This window comes from Cyanistes caeruleus, chromosome 17, assembly GCF_971803275.1.
Source record: "Cyanistes caeruleus chromosome 17, bCyaCae1.hap1.1, whole genome shotgun sequence".
In the NCBI taxonomy this organism is placed as follows: domain Eukaryota; kingdom Metazoa; phylum Chordata; class Aves; order Passeriformes; family Paridae; genus Cyanistes; species Cyanistes caeruleus.
Window position 1 is genome coordinate 6,724,215 of NC_141717.1, and position 18,926 is coordinate 6,743,140.

At 43.0% G+C, this 18,926-nt stretch overlaps 2 protein-coding genes across 4 annotated transcripts in view; one reads left to right on the forward strand and one right to left on the reverse strand.

The window, feature by feature from the left end:
- RMI2 (RecQ mediated genome instability 2) overlaps positions 1 to 18,926 on the forward strand; it is a 66,794-nt gene that overhangs the window by 22,196 nt on the left and 25,672 nt on the right. Inside the window, exon 2 of one of the 3 annotated variants that reach the window (XR_015277179.1) lies at positions 16,369 to 16,474. The gene's annotated coding sequence lies outside the window, so the exon portion shown is untranslated. Of the gene's footprint in view, positions 1 to 16,368; positions 16,475 to 16,568; positions 16,622 to 18,926 lie in introns of those variants that run through there. The other 2 variants (XR_015277178.1, XR_015277177.1) reach the window with 2 other exon arrangements.
- SOCS1 (suppressor of cytokine signaling 1) lies at positions 13,262 to 16,041 on the reverse strand. The gene is made up of 2 exons (XM_086853661.1): positions 15,930 to 16,041; positions 13,262 to 14,052 (listed from the first exon to the last, which is right to left on the reverse strand). The coding sequence occupies exon 2, from the start codon at positions 13,975 to 13,977 to the stop codon at positions 13,354 to 13,356; it is 624 nt and encodes a 207-aa protein (XP_086709787.1). The 5' UTR covers positions 13,978 to 14,052; positions 15,930 to 16,041; the 3' UTR covers positions 13,262 to 13,353.

Below are 18,926 nucleotides of genomic sequence, written 5' to 3' on the forward strand. Positions count from 1 at the left end.
GACAGCACATTCTTGAGTTGTTTTAAAAATGCGCGGTCTACATTGTTTCTACCATGCAAAACACAGCCAGCAGCCTTCTAGTTTCTGGCTCACAAAAAAAAAAAAAAAAAAAGTAAAATAAAAATTTAAAAGAAATGCGCTTATATACACTTACGCACTTTTAGGAGTGCAAAATGATTGGGACTGGTTTTACTTACCTGATTTGAGGAGTTTTGATTTAGAGCAACTCTAAGAAAGGTTATATTGCCTGTTGAGGGTCCCAGCTACTTGGATTAAGTCCTTCAGGTTACCTTGAACACTTTTCAAGGTAAAAGTAACATAACGGGTGGAGACAACATAAACAGTATGGATGAGTATGGATGAGTTTTCAGAGCTTTTTTTAACCTGCTTACCTGTTTCAGCTTGGAGGATCAACCACGCAGTTACAGGAACAGACTGAGGGCACTGCAGTGTTTACGTGGAAGTGGAAAGAATTTCCACTTGGAAATTCCACTCTGGATGTGACCAGAAAGAGAAGTAGGATCTGCCATGTGTGAATGGTTAAAGGAATTACCTTACAGCTCCTTGGATGAAATGACATCCTTTTTCACTTTCCATGAGTAAATGCATTTGCCCTACCAAGTAAGGACTTCAGAGTGTAACAAATCACCATTTTAAGGGAAATCATGGAAATTTCACATAGCAACATCATAACGAGTGAACAAGCACCACTTTCCCAATGATAGCTGTTTCCATCATTACTTTCAAACAGTCCAGCAGTCTCTGCCTTGGTTCTCACTTACCTGAGTATACTCATTAGCCCAACACATGTCTTTGTGTGCTCACACCACACCCACCTCCTCTGTTTTGCTCTCCTCCAGCCACTGCAGCATATCTTTCAGTGTGGGCATGGCACTGCCCACTGAGATTCAGCTGCTTGCCAAGCAGTAACTGGGTGGCTGTATTTAGTCCATTATCAAAATGACTAATGCCTGCTGAAAGTAGGTTGGCTCAGAACCAGCTCCTCCTGTACTACAGAGCCTCTTACTTGTGCCAGTATAGACACAGGGTGAGAAAGTCTACCTACCTCTGTCCTTTGCTGTCATCCAGCTCCAGCAAGTCTGTGCTTGCCCCTTCCCAGTCGGAAGGGACAGGGCAGATTCCACAACTTGTGTAACAGCAGTTTTGGAAATCACACAGGAGGAGACACACAGGGAAATGCCACAGTAGTTTCCTTATAGATTCTTCCTTGGGAAGAGGAGAGAAATCCTCCACTTTAGTTACCGGTGAGGGCATGATCCCCTTCTGCTACCACTGTATTTTCCAGCTTTTTGAGAGTGAAGGAGTCAGGATAGCCACACTTGTCACTTTTTCCTATCTCTTCCTTGCTTAGTTGCAGCCTGGTTGCCATGTTGGAGTTTTACAAGGCTTCTGAAGCCAGCAGAGGTTTCCTTAAGAGGGCTTGCATCCCCCAGATTGTCTGTGAGTGCAAATACTCTTTAAGTGCCATCAGTTTGAAGAGAAGACAAATGGTAGAGAAGAGAGAATGAGGTTGTGACATGATTTCCCTGTGTTGCCTCTGTAGAAAGTTCTCTTCAAAACCCTGTTTGTTCATGTAGAGCAACTGAGCCCCTTTCCACAAGAACTGTAGCTAGGTATTGGTCAAAAATCCAACTATTATAAAATTAAATAATATTATAAAATATATATTTTAATAATATTTAAATATATATAATATAAATATTTTAATAATTATTAAATAATATTATAAAATGTATTATAAAATTATATTATATTAATGGAAAATAATATTTTGATTTCTCTCTGATTCCCAGGCAAATAATTTTTCCAAGAAATTCAATAATCAGATGTGAAAATCTTGACCCAGATATGACTGGCTTTGGGCTATGTCCTTTGGGATTGTAAAAATAAAACAAAGGAAAGAGCAAAATCCTGAAAAGAAATCCCAGATACTCATATCAAGTACTGAAAATCAGAACAGAGCCTCTAAGCATCTGAGCAGTGGCACGCTCCTGAAATGTAAGAGTCACCACATTCAAGTTTATAACTGGTGAGATGGCAAATGGAAGACTAATGTTCTTATCTGCAAACTGATTCTCCTGAATTAGGTCATGCACTTTCTGTCTGTGCAAGAAGAATTGGTGAGGAAGCAGTTCTGACTTTCTTGTACTCCCGTATTTTCTGTCTGTACTGACACCCTTTTTCTGTTACTGTCAGAGCTACACAGGCACTTCACAGGTAGAACTGCCTGGTGCAGGCCAGGTGATGTTATGTGAAAGGTCATACAGTGAGTAAATCTTTGTACTGAAATCCAGACTCTTGACTAGTCCTAGGAGGGAGAACACCTGCTGTGTCAGCCTGATACGTGTGTGATCCAGTTCTACTTTTGCTACCTCTATGATCCATAGCAAAACTTCCCCTGCTTCAGCAGAGATTTATGGAAGGATGTAGTTCTTGAGAAGTTCTCCTTTTCACACTTTTTGGTCTTGGGAAATGGTTGTCTTAGGTGTATGGATGGGCTTGGCCTTTCACAGCATTTCACAATCCAACATGAGAGTTCTGATGTAGCAGTTGTATTTGCCAAGACATTTCCTTTCCCCAGGAGCAGCCAAACAGATCCAGTGCCAGGAGTGGATTTGGTTTCAGTCCTTGTCGCCTTCCTCAGAGGTGAAGGTCCTGCACTGCACAGGTTTCTGTGGCAGAGGGAAAGGCACGGTGGCCTGCGAAGGCTGTGCAACAGTGGGGCATCCCTAGGGCAACTCTGGCTGAGCAGAAGGGAGCAGGGGAGGTCTGCAATCTGCTGCTTCAGTTGCTCCCTGAGCCTGAGAAATCTTGTGATTTAGTCATTGCTCCAGAAATATTTCTGGATTTTATTTGCTCACTGTTAAATCCTTATTCCATCTTCTTAGCACACTCCTATGCAGTTTCCAGATGATTAATTTATTTTCCTGGACACACTCCTGAGTTATCAGCTCCATTTCCTAAAGTGGCTGAGACAAAGGTCATAGACTGGAATATTTCCAAAGCAGGACTAGTGTTTGCTAGTCTGAGCTCCAGGTTGATCATATGAGTATATTTCTTTCATTTAGACTTACTGCAAAATTAGTAAAACTAGACCAGATTTTGAATATTGACTAGTTCACCCTCCTCAGACCTCTTGGTATTGAGCTATGTGCAGCAGAAAACATTAATTGATTCATAAAGCAGAAACTGTGTTCAGTGGAAAGATGGTTGCTTCCCTCCCATCCAATAACATTAGAAAGAATTGTTCGATGATGCTCTTTCTCTCCTCAGCCCTTAATTTCCCAGAGAATCATATCTGACCAGCAAATTTAGATGGCTGTGACTGAGATTTGTTCTTTAACTGTGGTAGTGCTGATGTAGTTGTTTTACAGTAAACGTGTCATTTATTGTACATCCTGCGTGGAACAGAGCATGCCACTGTTTGTTCTGTTTAGATTTTTAAACATTATGTGTGTTTAAAATGACATTAATAGTAAAAAGGATTACCACATGCAATTTAGCTGTTAGTAGTTACCAGGAGGAGATAATATTTATGCCAGCTTTTTTATGGCAGGTCAATTTTTTTGTTAGCACAGACAACAATATGTTTGTATTGTGCAACTCTTACTAGGAACTGAACTGCACTGGAGAACAGGAAATCATGGGAAGCCGGATGGACTTGAATTAAAAGGAAGGGATTTGTTTTCCTTGTTTGAATGCCAGTGCCTGTTGCACTAGTGATTTACTGAATAATCTTTATTTCTCATTATGCAACTAACTAAAAGAAAAACCTACAGAAAATTTAAGTGAGTGGACTGTACCTATTCTTACTTTGAATTTAGTTTCTTTTCTCTTAATCAGTTTTGATGTGGTGCCACATGGTTTCCGCAGGTCAAGGCTCTAGATTCTCAACAAAATTTCAAGGTGCTATTTTGAAGAACTTTCTGAGCTACACTTGGCCAGAGCCATCCTAGTACAAATGTACAAATGATCACTTAACCCAACGGAGAGTAGTTAAAATTCAGCCACTTCTGTATGTTTTAGAACTACTGAGACCAAGTTACTTTCAAAATCTGTCTGCTATATAAACACTTTATGACTCAGACTGGGGGAATTTCATAAATACTTTGTTAATGGTTATTTTAAAAGATGCTGCCTTATGAAGGTGCTTAAAAGGTGTCTCTTCATTTTTTTCCTCTTCAATCAGCACATTATCTTAATTGTACCCTTAATGTGGATTAAGTTTCAATAAAAGGGACTGCATTCATTTAAGTGCAAGCACTAGAGGCTGTTAAAACTGACTTGCAGTCAGTTCAAGTTTTAAAAATTTGGACTAACATTGGCATAAATTGTACGGAAAATAATTTACTTCTTCAAGTCCTCAGTAAAGGTTCAGGCCTTCACTGTTGTCAGTGGGAGCTGAGCAGTTTTGGACTCTGCTGGATTATATAACAGGCCTGAATCTTAAAGTTAGAAGCTCTAAATTAGGTGTAGAATTGTTCTGCACCTGGGACCCCATTTTTGTAATGGAGATTAGAGCTGGCAAGAGAACTTGTGAGAACCACCTGTATCCCCTTGCAACTGTTATTCCCTGTGCAATTCTTTCAAAACACAGCTCATACTTTATCTGGCTCTCTCAAAGACACGACCTCTTTCCAAAATTTCACAGCCTTCCAGAACGATTTTCTCTGGCATGTTTCAGTCTTCCCATATTTCACACAGAATTTTTCTTTGGAAAGAAAATATTTTCTTCCAAAGTTACTTTTCAGCTCAGTTCTGTTGATTTCACTGGAGATTGAATTAAGCCCCTTTAATTGGGCCCTGAAGTCAGCTGGCCATAAGTTAAACCTGGCACTTGCTTCAAGCTGGTCCTACAGTTTGTTTTGGTTTTTTTTTGTTCCACCAATGGCCAACACTCAAGCTACAACATTCATGGAATTACACATGCACTCATAAATTCACTCAAAGCCTATTTATACCAGCTTGGAATGTGTCTGTGGGTTGTGTTTAACATTTATATGTAATTGCCCTTGGGCTTCAGCTGGGCTTATATTTAACATTAACAGATAATAGTTGGTGTGCAGCAGTCAGCTCTTCCTCACCATGCATCAGAAGTTCATGTCTGGCAGATAAACTGTAGTATTTTAAACAGGGGGTCAGAAGAGATTGTTCTTCCCCACTAGAAATGTCACTGCCAAAACCTATCTATCTGAGTTTCCAGATCCAAAGTATATTTTGGGATGATGTGAAATGTGCTGCATTTTAAAATCACCATTGTTTTAAACCTTTATTGAAATTACAATTAAGGAAATGAGATATGTAGGAGAGAAAGGAGAAAATAAGATGGCTGAGAAAGGCAGCCCTGGACTGTGTAGTCTTCCCTTGATACTTAGTGTACAGAAACAGCCTTACCTGTACTCTTCACTTGTGTCTTTTAATGCAGATTTGGAAGTCCTAAGCTAGTTCAGTATCAGAGACTGAAATTGTCATTGTGTTCACCTTGGCAATGAGTTTGAGTATGGTCTTGCATATAGTGCATAAATTACACTTACAGGGAAGAAAAATTACCTAGGTTTAATTAGTTCCAAAGCATAATAAAAAGATACACAGTGCAGACTGTGCAGTTCACAAGGATAATGTCTTCCTTGTCAGACATCTTTGCTTTAAAGGCAGATATAAAATAATACTTAAGATTTATGAGAGAATAATCAGCAAGTATTTCTTGATACCTAGCTAAGCCTTTGTACTTCTAGTCCCTAGAGATAAAGACTCTTCCTAAATACATTTGTGTATTAGAGGAAGACTTCCAGGACTACATCATGTACTGATAAGGAAATGAATGCATGGGGAGGTTTATAGTCTCAGAGTTTGTATTAAGAGACTTTAATTCTACTGTAAAGAAGATGTGAAGTTTGCTGTTGTTTCAGCAGGGCACCTGTAAAAGGACTACAAAGAGAATAGGCCTTAATGAACTAAAAAAAAAAAAAAAAGCCAAACCTCTCTTTACTGATTATGCTATTACTGAGATACTTGTAGTGCTAAGGGCCCAAAAAAAAGATGGTACACATCCTGTTATGTGCTGCAAAAATCTGTCTAAATTTTCCATATAAAAGCTGGAGGGACATTGCAAGTAAAGTAGTATCATGTATAGAATAATTTGCTGGCAGAGTCCAAAATGAATCTCAAACTATATAATGCAAGACTCCAGATTCACAAGGCTAGAGAAAATTTCCCTGTTTGGAGTTCAGAGTCTTAAACCTAATTTCAGTAGCACTTCAGCCAAGGGCTGGATTTCTGCTCTTTCCTATTTTCTTTTCCTATCCCAAATACTTGTGTGCCTAACTGGATCATCCTTTGTGCATTACAGCTTCAGGAGGCCCTGCTGATTCACATTCCTTCTCACTCTCTGCTCCTAAAAGAAAGGCTGACCTCCTTTATTTGCATTTAGACTCCACAGAAAATCCCTCTGACCAGTATGTACATGTCTTCTATTCCTAAAGTTAAAAGCCAGAGTAGGCTACTCTTTCAGTTTGGCACATTAGAACTTACCAAGTGTTCCAGGTGTGTTCTGTACTAAGCTGGAAGTCCTCAGAACTGTGTTGTCCCTGGCACAAAGTTGAAGACATTTCGTCTCACCAGTGCTTGAGACCTTTACAACTGCAACACACAAATTAGGTGAGATGTTCTTATTTAATTCCCCAGGACAAATGACAATGCAGCCTGTTGAGAAATCCCTTAACAACATCCCTAAATGGCAAATGGCAATGACCTGGACAGCCATGGCCCTAAAGACAAACAGGGTACCTGAGAGGGTCACCCAGACCACCCTGTGAGGTGCTTACTGTGTCTGGCTTCTCAGGCTTTAGAGGGAGATGGAGGAATCACTGTCCCTGTGTACAAACACTCATCTCTGAGCATCCCTCTAGACTCTTGCTGCCTCAGTTATCTACTCCAGAAAGGAGGGAAGTGCTTTGTTCAGCGAGGTGAGGAGTTACAGCAGCATGTGCACATCACAGCTGTTGGGATTGCACCACAGCACTGAGTGCTCCAACATACTCTATGAGCCTTGGGGTGCTTTAGATAGCTCTGCCTCCTGGGCCAGTAGTGACTTCCTTGTCAGCTCAAACATTTCTCTCACTGCAGCCTTTTCTCCTTTCCTTTACAGATAGGAAACTCAGAGGAATCATTGTCAGCATAGCTGACAAATTAGAACAACGATATTGGTTGTAAATACTATTGTACACCTACACCTTTGTAATCAGCTTCCATTGAGAGGAAAACTCAGCAAACTGTAGCAAACTCAGGTTGAACAGCAGGTTGATGGTATATTCTGTTATCACAGCTCAGCCTGACACAGCCTCAGCTTGTTCTGTGCAGCAACAGTAATAAGAAAATTTACAGTAGCCAGAAACTTGTATGAAAATTAAAATTACATTGCCAGATATACTGGCCTGAGAATACGGGAACTGAAATTTTTTATTTCAGAAAGGCACCATCTACTTTGCATGTAATTACACATATATGGTGCATGCTGAACACAAACAAGAGGTAACAGGTACATGATACATTGCAGAGCTTGGGCTATAAGAGTGTACTTGTGCTCAGGACTACTGTGCTGCTGTAATAACTTGTCTGTGAAAAACTTCTGTTGGCTGCCAGTTTTACAGACATTGACAAGAATGTTCTCCTTTTCCTACAAAAACACAATATTTTCTGCTTCTTCAAAACAAAAAGACCTGCATTTGCATAAGAGAGTGAATTATACATAATACATTTAGTCTTAGGCCAGTGATGGATTTAATCATGTAATGGCTGACTGACTGCGAGAGATAAGATAAAGATTCTGTATTTGTAAAGGGAAGATCCTATCACAAGCTGAAAAAGGCTTGAGGTGCTGAAATGTAGTTTCAGTTTATTTTAAACAGAAAGCAGTTGTATATAACACTCATAAAGCTTTCATGGCTCACTTCACTTTACTTTGTATAGCTGGCCTTGCAGGGAGCTAGGGAGAAATGTGGGGAAGGGTTCACACAATGTCTTTTAGGCACCTAGTTGGCAGGTCCTGACAGTTATGCAACTTCCTGAAAACTTCTGATTTTCATCTAATTCAGCTGTTTAAATTAGCTGGTGTGAACAAATTACCTGGTGAGAGCAAATGAGAATGTGTGACAGAAAACAAAATAATTTCTGAAACGTTTGTCAAAGCTATTTCTGAACAGATTGTGTATGTAGAATAGATGCCAGAAAAGTCTAGCAGAAAAGAATTATTGCTTTTTTATCTGTGCAGAGCTAAGAAAATAGCTACTAACCTTACTTGTTCTGTAGAAGATATATCTCCCAAATTCATCCTAATGATAATAGAAGTAATACCTCTCCTCCTTCAGTTTCATGAGTCTCTAGGATATACTAGCTCCACCTCCAGATCTGTCTAGACTGTCTGAACAGGCAGGTCAAGAAATAACCAAATGAGATTATTACACTAAGAATTACAAAATCTGTAAGCCTCAGTTGAGTCTGTGTTGTAACATGTTTGGGACAATATTTTACATTCGCTTCTGTTTTCAGTGCTCAGTCTGGGAACCAGAAGTTGTTCAAATCCCAGAGAGAATACCTAAAATCTCAGCCTGAAAGTTCAGTCTGACTCAAATTCCAGTAATAATTAGTTTCTGCTGTAGGGAAGTTAATTTGGGGAAAGTTTGGTTTGAAGGGCAGTTTCAGTTTGAAGGGCACAGGGTTGATTTGCAAATACTCTGCAGAGCTGCAAGGAATGGGGGTAGGAAATTGCACACAACCTTGTGTACACACTTACAGCATCAAAACAGAGCACTCTCAACCTGTGAGTTTGTTGAGGCTTCATCCAGTAAGAAATCTTTGTGATGCAATCACAGCTCTTGCATTTAATTAGGAAAATATACTTACTGTTATTTAATAAAACTATCTGCAGAAAAGTCAGTCATTCCCTGGAAACTGATTTCAGTGGACCTAAAATTTTACTACAGATGTTTGGACAGTATCCTCTCTAAGAGTGATGACCAGATTTACCATTCTTTTACATGGTTGGGAGCAAAGAATAACCATAATTAAGAGTAACTGAGATTAAAATGACAACAGAAAGGTGATCCTACTTTGCCTTGCTAAAATTATGAAGAACAGCATGAAAGAAACTGGGCAAATGGGGCTTATTTGCTTAATTCTATTTGGCTGATGTTCCATCTTTACAGTGTATCTGCTCTTCTCATAGCTGAAGACTGTAGAGAAATTGTTTTGCTATCATCTGATTTGCACAATCATCTATCATTCTTGTCTTCATTAGCCATATCCAAAGCATGTCACTGAGCTGCAGACAGAGGGGAAATACTTCTGGCATGTGGGTAACTCAGCTGTCTGTCAGTCATGAGTTTATATTCTGACTCTTTGGCCTTTGCTGCTTTGCCCTATTTGAGCAGTGGTTTTTGTGGGAGAAGTTGGGCTTCTCTTTACACTTCCTGCTGGCCTGTGTTTCTATCATTCCATGGTGACACAAGGAGCAAATTGGACTAGGGTGTTGTAAATTTGGCTGCTGTACTGGGAAACAGCTGTGGATGAAAATGACAGATGCAGCGACAGGATCTGAGTTATGTAGCAGTATGACAAGCAGTGGCAATGAAAAGTCTTGAATGGCACTTTGTGGCAATTTGGAAAAACTTCCTGGAAACTTATGGCACGGACAGTTGTTAGATTACACTTTGCACAGAAGGCCACGTAGAGCGCAAATTAAGTCCCTGTTACACTGCCTTTGTCTCAAATCACTGGAATCAATGAAGAAATGCATTGCTCACACAGCTGTTGGCACAGTGAATGGAGGGTGGCAGAGGAGTCAGGGCCTGGATGCCAGCCCAGCACAACAGAAAGGGCTGACCCTGGATCTGAGGAGAAGGTTCAGGAGGTGGATGTGCTGTTCCACAGAGGACTCAGTACGAGCGGGGTGAAGAGTATTGATGGCTAGATACGGGCAGCGTGTTGCCCTAGGGGACACTTTTTTTCTTGTCTGTTGAAAATAGCATCAGTGCTGACTGCAGCTGAAGCCTCACTTCTTGTAAATGACTTCAATCATAACAGAATTAGTGTGACCACAGCCTCGGCCCTGCTTGGCGTTCAACAAGCTCCTCCTCCTGAGCACTCAGTAGCTCTCCACGGCTTAAATAACAGCTTTCTGAACTTCCACAGGTCTATTAATTGGCTCTGCTCGTTAGCAAGTTTTACAGATGTTGCATTGTATGTAATTTAACCTACTCGGGAAGTAAAGGTGTTTCAGACTACAGGGTGAGGAGGCCTCAGTCCTGTGGAGTCCCAGGAGCAGGGCTGGGTCCAGCAGGGCCCTGCTCAGAGCTGCTCTGGGGGACACAGGCTCCTGCAAATGGCTTTATTTTACAGCTGTCCTTTCCCCATCAAAAAGGGGCAGCCTCTTCAAAAGTATGGCCTTGCTGTGTTCCTGAGCATGGCTCAGATTCTCCCACACTACTTTAACAGATTTGCTTCACTTTTCAGCCACAGTCAAAAAATGGTCAAAGAGCTGCGTGAGGGGAAGGGACTGGAATCACCGCTCTTCATGTACTATTTTAGTAGTAGGGAGTAAAATCTCTTGCATGTTTCTATTGCTTTAGCTGCAGAGTACTGCAAATTCCCTATCTGACCTTGCTGGTGCTTTAGTAAAACTGAGGATGAGAGATTTGACAGCTGAAATTACTACAGAAGTCTTCAGGAGATTCCTGCTGTGCCCTTTAGATGTGACACTACCCTTAAACCAGTGTACACAGGTAAACAGACATTTTAGAGAGGCCTTAATTCGCTCTTAGAGAAAGTCAGAGTGATATTGTGAACACACATCCTGTGGTTAGGATTTCCTTATTGCATTGGAGCAACCCACATATACCTACTAGGAGGATGTACCTGGCCACTACATTGTATGCTGGGGAGAGAAAGAGAGAAGGAAAAGAAGGGGAAGAAAAATTAAGGCATATAAAGATAATATAATTCAAAAATACAAGTCAGCTTTGTCCCCTCTTAAGAGACATTTTATACAATTCTGACCTTCTTTCCTTATTTATAGTTTTGGTTATACTTTTTTTTTCTGAGGTATACCATATTTGCATTTCATAATAAAGACAAAATGAAGACACTTAGGCACCTCATGTGGGAGGATATGGCTTATTTCTGCTGAACTTACTCTAAAGCAATAGGAGAGAGAAAGAAAACAGGTTTGTTTCTGTCAGGAAGAAAAAGAAATTGACTCAATCCTTATGCTTTTCATTCCACACCTCTCAGTGGGAAGCCCCTTATTCTATATCTAGGTCTAGTTTTGGTTGGTTTTCTCAGAGGTGGCAGAGAACCTTCAACATTGTGCTTGTTCTACCAGAAATGCTGTCATGTGGGCACTCTTCTGTATAGCAGGGCAAGAGCCATTAGTTTGGAGCCTGAAGGGTTAAAAGATACTAGTGTGGAGCTGGGAAAATGAGTATGGGAAAGGGATAACAATCTCTCCTGACAGCAAACCAGTCTGGCAGCCTTCACCCTACAAAGACTTTTTTTCCAATTTAACAATGCCATTCACATTCAGGCAGTAACTTTGCTCCAGTCTCCTATCTGCTGCATAGCACAACATTCACTACTTCCCAAATTTATATCCTTGCAGCTGCTGTGGGAAAATGCATCATTTGACAACTAATTCCAGCTTTAAAATTAAGCAGAAATGCTTAATTTTTTGGGGAAGCAACACACCAGGAACTCACCTGAGTTCCTGTGTGTTCTTTTTCCCTTTTTTCATAATGTCCAGTCCACTGAGTGATCCTTAGTCATGTCTGAGGAGGAAACCTATTCATTCCAAAGAAATGTCAATTAAGTAAGACCTGATTTGGTAAATATGAAACAAATTATTCAGTAAGGATCACTACAGAACACACACACTCAGTGTCTCCTAAAAGTGGCTTTATCTTTAAAAGGAATGTGAATTACAGTAGGGGGAAGAGACCTTTTATCTCCCAAACTCTGAAGATGACTTCATTTACTGCTTGCAGTTCCTGTAAGCACTGTCGATCTGGGCTGATAGAGCACATTTCTGTGAAAGACTCTGTGCCTTCTTTGAAGTGATTTGGTTCAGCTGGTTTTCTAAGTCAGCTTTCATGGATTTCAGGAAATGCTTGGGGGAGAGGGGAATCACTTTCTCATAATGCAGGTGACACTTAGCCAAATCAGGCATCTCAAGTCATTCACATCTGCAGTTTCTGGGAGCAGTGTTTTTGTGTTTCATGAGCAGATGGAAACAGAACAGTCTAATGTAGTTAAACTTCCTCTGAATGCCGTTTAGCCACTAGAGATTACAGCTGCAAATGTAGAGGCTTATGCTCTCTGGATCCTGTCATGGAGCTAAGTCATAGGCTCTTTTAACATGTCAAATCTCTGCTCTGTAGATCAGGAGGAATTTAAGATGAGAAACATCTTTTTCAAATCTAAGGATGTCTGCACCTTTGCTGTTTATTTGTGTATGCAAATTTTCAAAGGGAACTAAACTATCCTTTCCTCAACGCACCACAATGATACAGCATTCACAGACTTTTAAAGTGTGTGAAGAGCATTTCTGGACAGTTTTGTATTTCCCCACCAAGGTTCATGGGGTTTGGTCATGTCAGACAGCAATCTCTTCTAGCTTAGGGCTTTGCATCTTTTACAGAAATAAGACAAACCAATGTCGGTGCAGTTTGCTCAGCCAAGGGTTTGATTTACTCTGTCAAAAACTGTGCATCACTGCAGTCCTAACACATTGTCCCTGCTCTTATGGATTTAGAAGGGAGATGCATTCCTGGGCAGATTCACCCTGAGTATATTTTCTAGTTGCTTGCCCTTTTTTGTTATAGGCTTTTGGAGGCAGGAATCCTCTGCCTGCTGGACTAGCACTAAGACAGACTAATTTGGTAGGGCAAAGAAGCAGGACCACATAGAGACCTGTCTGCGCTTACACACTCAGTTAAGCAGTTAGTCTGCCAGCAGGATAGGTGCCAGAGCCTTTAAAAATAAAAACAGAGATGCTATTTTTTTAAAAACTGTGACAATAAAGTTTATTATGTTAATATAATTAAAAATATTATAAAATAGTAAAATATTCTGCTTGGCAGAAAAATTATGCCAGGGTTTTAAAACCCCAGGTTTGTGCAAACAGTTTATGTAAACATAAGAAGTCAAGTGTTCAGGTTCTATCTCAAAATACAGTAAATTGCTACAAAAATAAGTTTGCTCACTGTCAAACATATTTAAAAACCCAGGAAGCTGGATTTCGTTACACATGTCTAATGTGTCCCTATACAGTTAATGCTGCAGTTATATCTGAAATGGGAAGGATTTCAGATAGTCCTTTAAAACAGGATTGAGTGGGATCTGATTTAAGTTCTCTCTTCCAAAAGTCTTCACGATGCTTTTCCGGCAGAGCTCCTGCAGTGGTTGCACCCGGACCTTGCGAAGCGGGGTAACCAGTACCTTCCTCGGGGAGCTTAGGTAATGTTCCAGCAGTTTAAAAAGACAGTCAAAAGTCTCTTTGCTGCCATCCAGGCTGAAGCGCCCGGTCTGAAAGTTAATCCGGATACTGGTGGGCCCAGTCGCAGTCTTGACACTGATGGCAAAGAAGCAATTCTTTTGTGTGCTGTCCCTGATGAGGAAGGTGCCCTCGGGCTCAGACTTAAGCTTCTCGTGGGCAGCACTGACAGTCAGAGGCCCCCAATAGAAGCCACAGGCATCCAGCAGGCTGCTGGCTCGAGTGATGCTACTGAAATCCGCTTGGGAGCGAAAGGTTCGGAAGTGTGTGTTGCCCTGTGCCTGCACAGTGCCAGGCCGGCCGGGGCCCTGGAAGCCTCGTGCCTGCGAGCGATCCCGTGCCGGAGGGTCAAGAAGCCGTCTAGGGTCTGCTCCAAGTGCATTATCTGCTGACACCTTGCTGTGCGCTACCATCCTACAGCCGAGAGCAGCGGATTCGGTCTTCCATAGCGTCAGCGGCTACGGCAGGGCGGCCTTCCAGCAGCTACTCTGAAATGCCAAGAGAGACACCAGGTGAGACCGATCCCCAGGGACAGGCGGCTGCAATAGCTGAATGACCAAATCTTCCATTGATACACCTCCCACCCATTAGAAAATAATGAAATATTCATTTTCAATTTACAACAGGCAAACAACTCTCTTCTGGACAAGATTAGCAGCCTATCACTAGGCAACTCCAAAGCTACAGAAATATTTAATAAGGATCATTAACAGCTACAGAAGTTAATACATTCTCCCTGCTATGAGCCCTTTCAGGGCCTAGCAATTCAAATGACTTCTCAGTGAAAAGTCATTTCATGGACACCCTCTCCCATTCTCAAGTTTTTAAAGAACTATTCAACAAGATTTTACAACTGAATTACCGATTTTTCTGCCTTCCCAACTACAATGTCAGAACTCAGCACACAATGTCGTTATTTGGTGCATGCATTGTGTGCAAAAGAGAAAGCGGATGAAGGCTGTGTTCCCAGGTAACTGGGGAAGACAGTCAGGTGATGTGCCATTGTATAGCTGAAATGTAACTTGGAGGGGCAGCCTGTAACACGGGTCGATTTACACAGTAATCCTAAAACTTCTTTCCTCTCTCCTGTTAACCTGAAGCTCAGCCATAAAAGGCAATTTCCATTCCCCCAAGTTTCCCTTGGGACAACAATGCTACAACCTACTAGCTTATACAGATCAACCTCTGAACCCTTAAAGCATTACTCCGCAGTCTCTCTCTCTTTTTTGTATCACATGCACTTTAAGTGGCCCAATCTAAATTGCTTCCTATTGATATATCTTTCAACATGAAGGACTAAATTCATCCCTCGTGTTACTTCAAAGGAATTAGCAGTGCTGCACCAGGAATGAGTTTGGCCTGAAATGTCTGCCTCTGACAGTGTGGTTCAATATATCTCCGCTGGCTGCCTTGACCTTACTGGCAAGCATAGATTTTAGGATTTATCCCTATAGTCAAATATAGATCTGCAGCAGCAGCTTGTTGAGAAACCTTGAAGGATTCTCAGAAATGAATCCCTCAGCCGTCTCATAGTTCAGGGTAACATGCTAATGAGTCTTTCAAAGAAAGCTTGCCGCTGGATTCCTGTCTGTGCTAATTTAACAACTTGATGTTTGGTCTCATTTAGGTCACATTACCACCTCAAGCACCTACGAGGGTTATAAACTCCTTAAGCTGGCAAGTAACAGGCTGAAAGTAGCATTGGGCTTGCTTTGCGCAGCAGAAGGAAACTGATGCCAGTTTTTCCAATTACTGGGCCAGGATTATCGCTCAGTATTTAAAGTTAAAAATTCAATTTCAGGACACCCTGGGGAGAAATGAGTACTGAGCCCAAGATCTAAAAATCAAAGGGCTCCGTAGCAGAAGCCGTAGGGAGCCAAGCGAGAGTTTGCAGTGTCTTTCCAAAGCGCACAGAGCAAACGGGACACGCCAGTCTTGGGAGCCCGAAAACCAGGGCAGGGATCTGGGACAAGGGTGCCACGACTGCAGCGGAGCGGAGCGTTCTGTGGGGTCCGGGACCCGGCCCGGCTGGTCCCGTGCGGGCACTGCGGGCCCGGGGCTGCCCCGGCTGCCGCCGCCGGCGCGGAGCCTGCGAACCCCGCTGCGCGTTCCCTTTAGCGCCTGTCCCACTGTTTCACACAGTCACGACAGGTCTGTCTGGCCACGGGCACTAAAGCCAAAAAGGGAGGGGAAAAATGTATTTTAAAAAAATAATAAATTAAAGGGCAAAGACTCCAGAAGTCACCACGCTCTTTCACATCTGGCAGGGCTCCTCCGAAATCTGAGCTCATCTGGCTGCGGCGCCCGAGCCCTCGGTGCACGTCAAGGTTGGCGCGGACCCCCCGGGGCACAGACCCTCCCTTACCTCGGGGTGCCGCGGGTGGGGGCCGTCCCCGGAGCGCAACACACGCTGCCAGTCCCAGTGCTGCTGCTAGTCCTGGTCCTGGCCCCGGCGGCCGGCCGAGCATCCTCCGGCGGGGGCCCTGCCTGGCGCCGCGGCGAGCCGGGGCTGCCGCGGGGCGGGCGGGCGAGCGGCACCTCCAGCGCTCTGTGTCCGCGCATCGCCCCGGCTTTTATTTAACGCGGCCGAGCTCAGCTTGGCTCCTCCCCTTCTCGGAAAACATGTGGCTGCGTTCACTTTCGCTTTAGCAACGGCTTGGTGGCCCTGAGCCAGCCGTAGCTCTGGCTCCAGAGAATGCCCCGCGGGCTCCCCGCCCCGCCGCTGGGGATGCTCTTCAACCTCACTTCTTATATCCGACTACGTCTGGGTTTATTCTTTTATTGCTTTTTTTTTTCCCCCACAGCCCCGGCGGAGCAGGCGGTGGCCGCGGGTAGGGTCGAGAGGTGCTGCGGGGCAAATCCGAGCACGGGAGCGCTCTGAGGCTCCAGGGAGGCCAGGGGACACTAGAGGTAGGTGATGGATGAGGCTCTGACTGACAGCTACCTCAAAATATGATGGAGAAATAGCAAGAAAAGCAAGCGAGCAACCACTGCGGGGAGGTTTAACTGAAAATAGCTGCTGTCCTCAGAGCTAACGGGCCAGCATGGACAGAAGAGGTGAGAGTACTTAATGTATAACTTAAATGTTCAAGAAAGGACAAAATATTAGATAATAATCTCCAAGTGCAAAAAGCATTCATAGAAGCTTATGATCCTTCCACCGAGAAGACTGTAAAGATCCTACACTGGGGTTTGAGTTCTCAAAGCAGAAGGTTTCCTAGGGTTTTCTCCAGAGTAATCAGAATTAAAAGTAACTGTTCCAATCCCAGCTGTGTTTATAACCTTGCCAGCAGTCAATGCAGGAGACTTGGAATGCTCTCCTGCTCACCCAGAAGGCGATCTGAAACCTCAAATACCCCACCGTTTCTTAAAGTAATAACCACTAAGTTTTAAAGGCCAAGAAGTTTCCCTGTCGTTAACATGACAGTTTTGTGACAATGCAAAGGAAATGCCTCTGTCAAATGGTTAAGGGGAGAGGGGCTGGCAGTGCCTTGTGAGTTGTCCTTTGGGATGAAGTTGAGGGAATGTATTTCTTGCTTTGAGACTAAATATTCTTTTCAAAATCCAGTGTGATCGCAGACTGACTTAACCTGGTGGCAATACAGCACCTTACAGTGATGTGCAGCCAGTGTACAACATTGAATCTGGAAATTTCTGATGATTTTTTTAGCCACCAAAATTTACTGCTTATGTTCTGTCATGCAAAAACATAGTTGTCATGAGTTTGGAGAAGCAGTGTGCTATTAATTTTAAGACCTGGCGCAGAGATTCACTTTATGCTCTCAATCCTCTCTCAAGTTTTGAGCAACAGCGCTTGAGTCAAGGTTTGGCATAAGCTACTGCGGAAAGCTCACGTGCTTTACTGTGTAAAACAAAAGCATGAAGGAGTGGTGGAATTGAAACTTCCCTTAGAATGTGAACATGCAATATTTCCACTCTTTGCTTTGGCAGAGTGTGCTCCATGCAGTAGATTCCATGGTTTGGATACAGCACTGTTGGTGTTCACACAGGTATTACAGCCAGGCCTTGCCCTTAACAGCTTAAAGTCTACTTAGCCAAGACAAAGTCTCCTTCCTCCCCCCTGCCCTTCAAAGAAAAGGGTTTTGAAGTGCTTAACTCTGTCAAGATAAGGTAAATCAGAACCAAAAGTACAGCTCAGATCCTCTTAACTCCTCTCCCAGTCCCTGGGGTGCCCAGTGAATGAGGTCCCTGCAGCTGCAGCTTTGTCCTGCCGTCACTGTGGCTGTAAGGGGCAGAGTACTTCATGGCACAGTGGGGTGTGTGTTTCTCACATGAGACAGAATTGGCTGAAGGTTGCTGTAGATGTGCCAAGAAAGCTGTTTCACTCTCATGTAATTTTTAGTTTTGTAAGATCACAGGGAAAAGAAAGATCTTGCAGGTGCACATGCAGTCTGTCTGCCATGGACTGAGTAGTGCAGCTGACAAAGTGTCCATCCAAAAAGTCGTGTTCATTGAGCAGGAATGTGGTAATAATATTCTGCTGCAAAGCTTCAGAGCTTGGCAAGGCTCAAAGACTCCCAGTCACAGAGGAGAGTGATGGAGTGAACCTGCCAGCTTGGATACCAGAAGCCAAGTGTGTCAGGCTGCTGCTTATGGAGGTTGACATCCTACGTGAGTCCCGTATGTGAATCATAGTGAGAGTAGTCCGAAGTGCTCCATGAAGTGCCTTAGAAAGGCTTGCCCAGGAGCAGTGGGCTTCAGATGTAGTGTGTGAAGGAGATCGGCCCAGTGAGTGAAGTTTTTGTGAAAGGAGTTGAGGGTTTAGATGTGAGGGTCCCACAAGCTGAGCTTTCTTGGGAAATCTTCAGATTTACCCACTCATGTTTCATTTTTGCAACCCTCCATTCCCGTCCTTCCGTATCCTTTCCTGTATCCTTTCCCTCACCTTAAACCCCAGCAGTGTGTGCCTCGGGAAGAGTTCTGTGCCAGCAGGATCACCCAGGCTGCGGTCACTGGACCCAGCAGAGGGCAGTGCAGAAATGGGAACCAGGGCAGCGCTGCTGGACAGAGCGCATGGCAAAACATCTTCACATAAAGGACTGAAGGGGAAAGAACTGCTGCCAGTCCAGGTGATTCTGATCTGTGCTCTGGCGGCTTAAGGAGCACCTGCTGCTTTTTGCAAGGTGAATTAGACTTAGAGTCTGTTTGGTAAGTAAAGCCTTCCATGTGAACACAAACAGCAATTCCCTTCCTTGTTGATGGTCCCAGAACGGAAGAGCAAAATCTGGAGAGAAGATTACTTGGAGACATTATATCATCTTCCTTTCTCCCTTGTTTCTAGAGCAGGAAAGTAAATGCTTTTGCTCTGAAGGTATCAATAAACCTCCAAAAGCTAGGACAA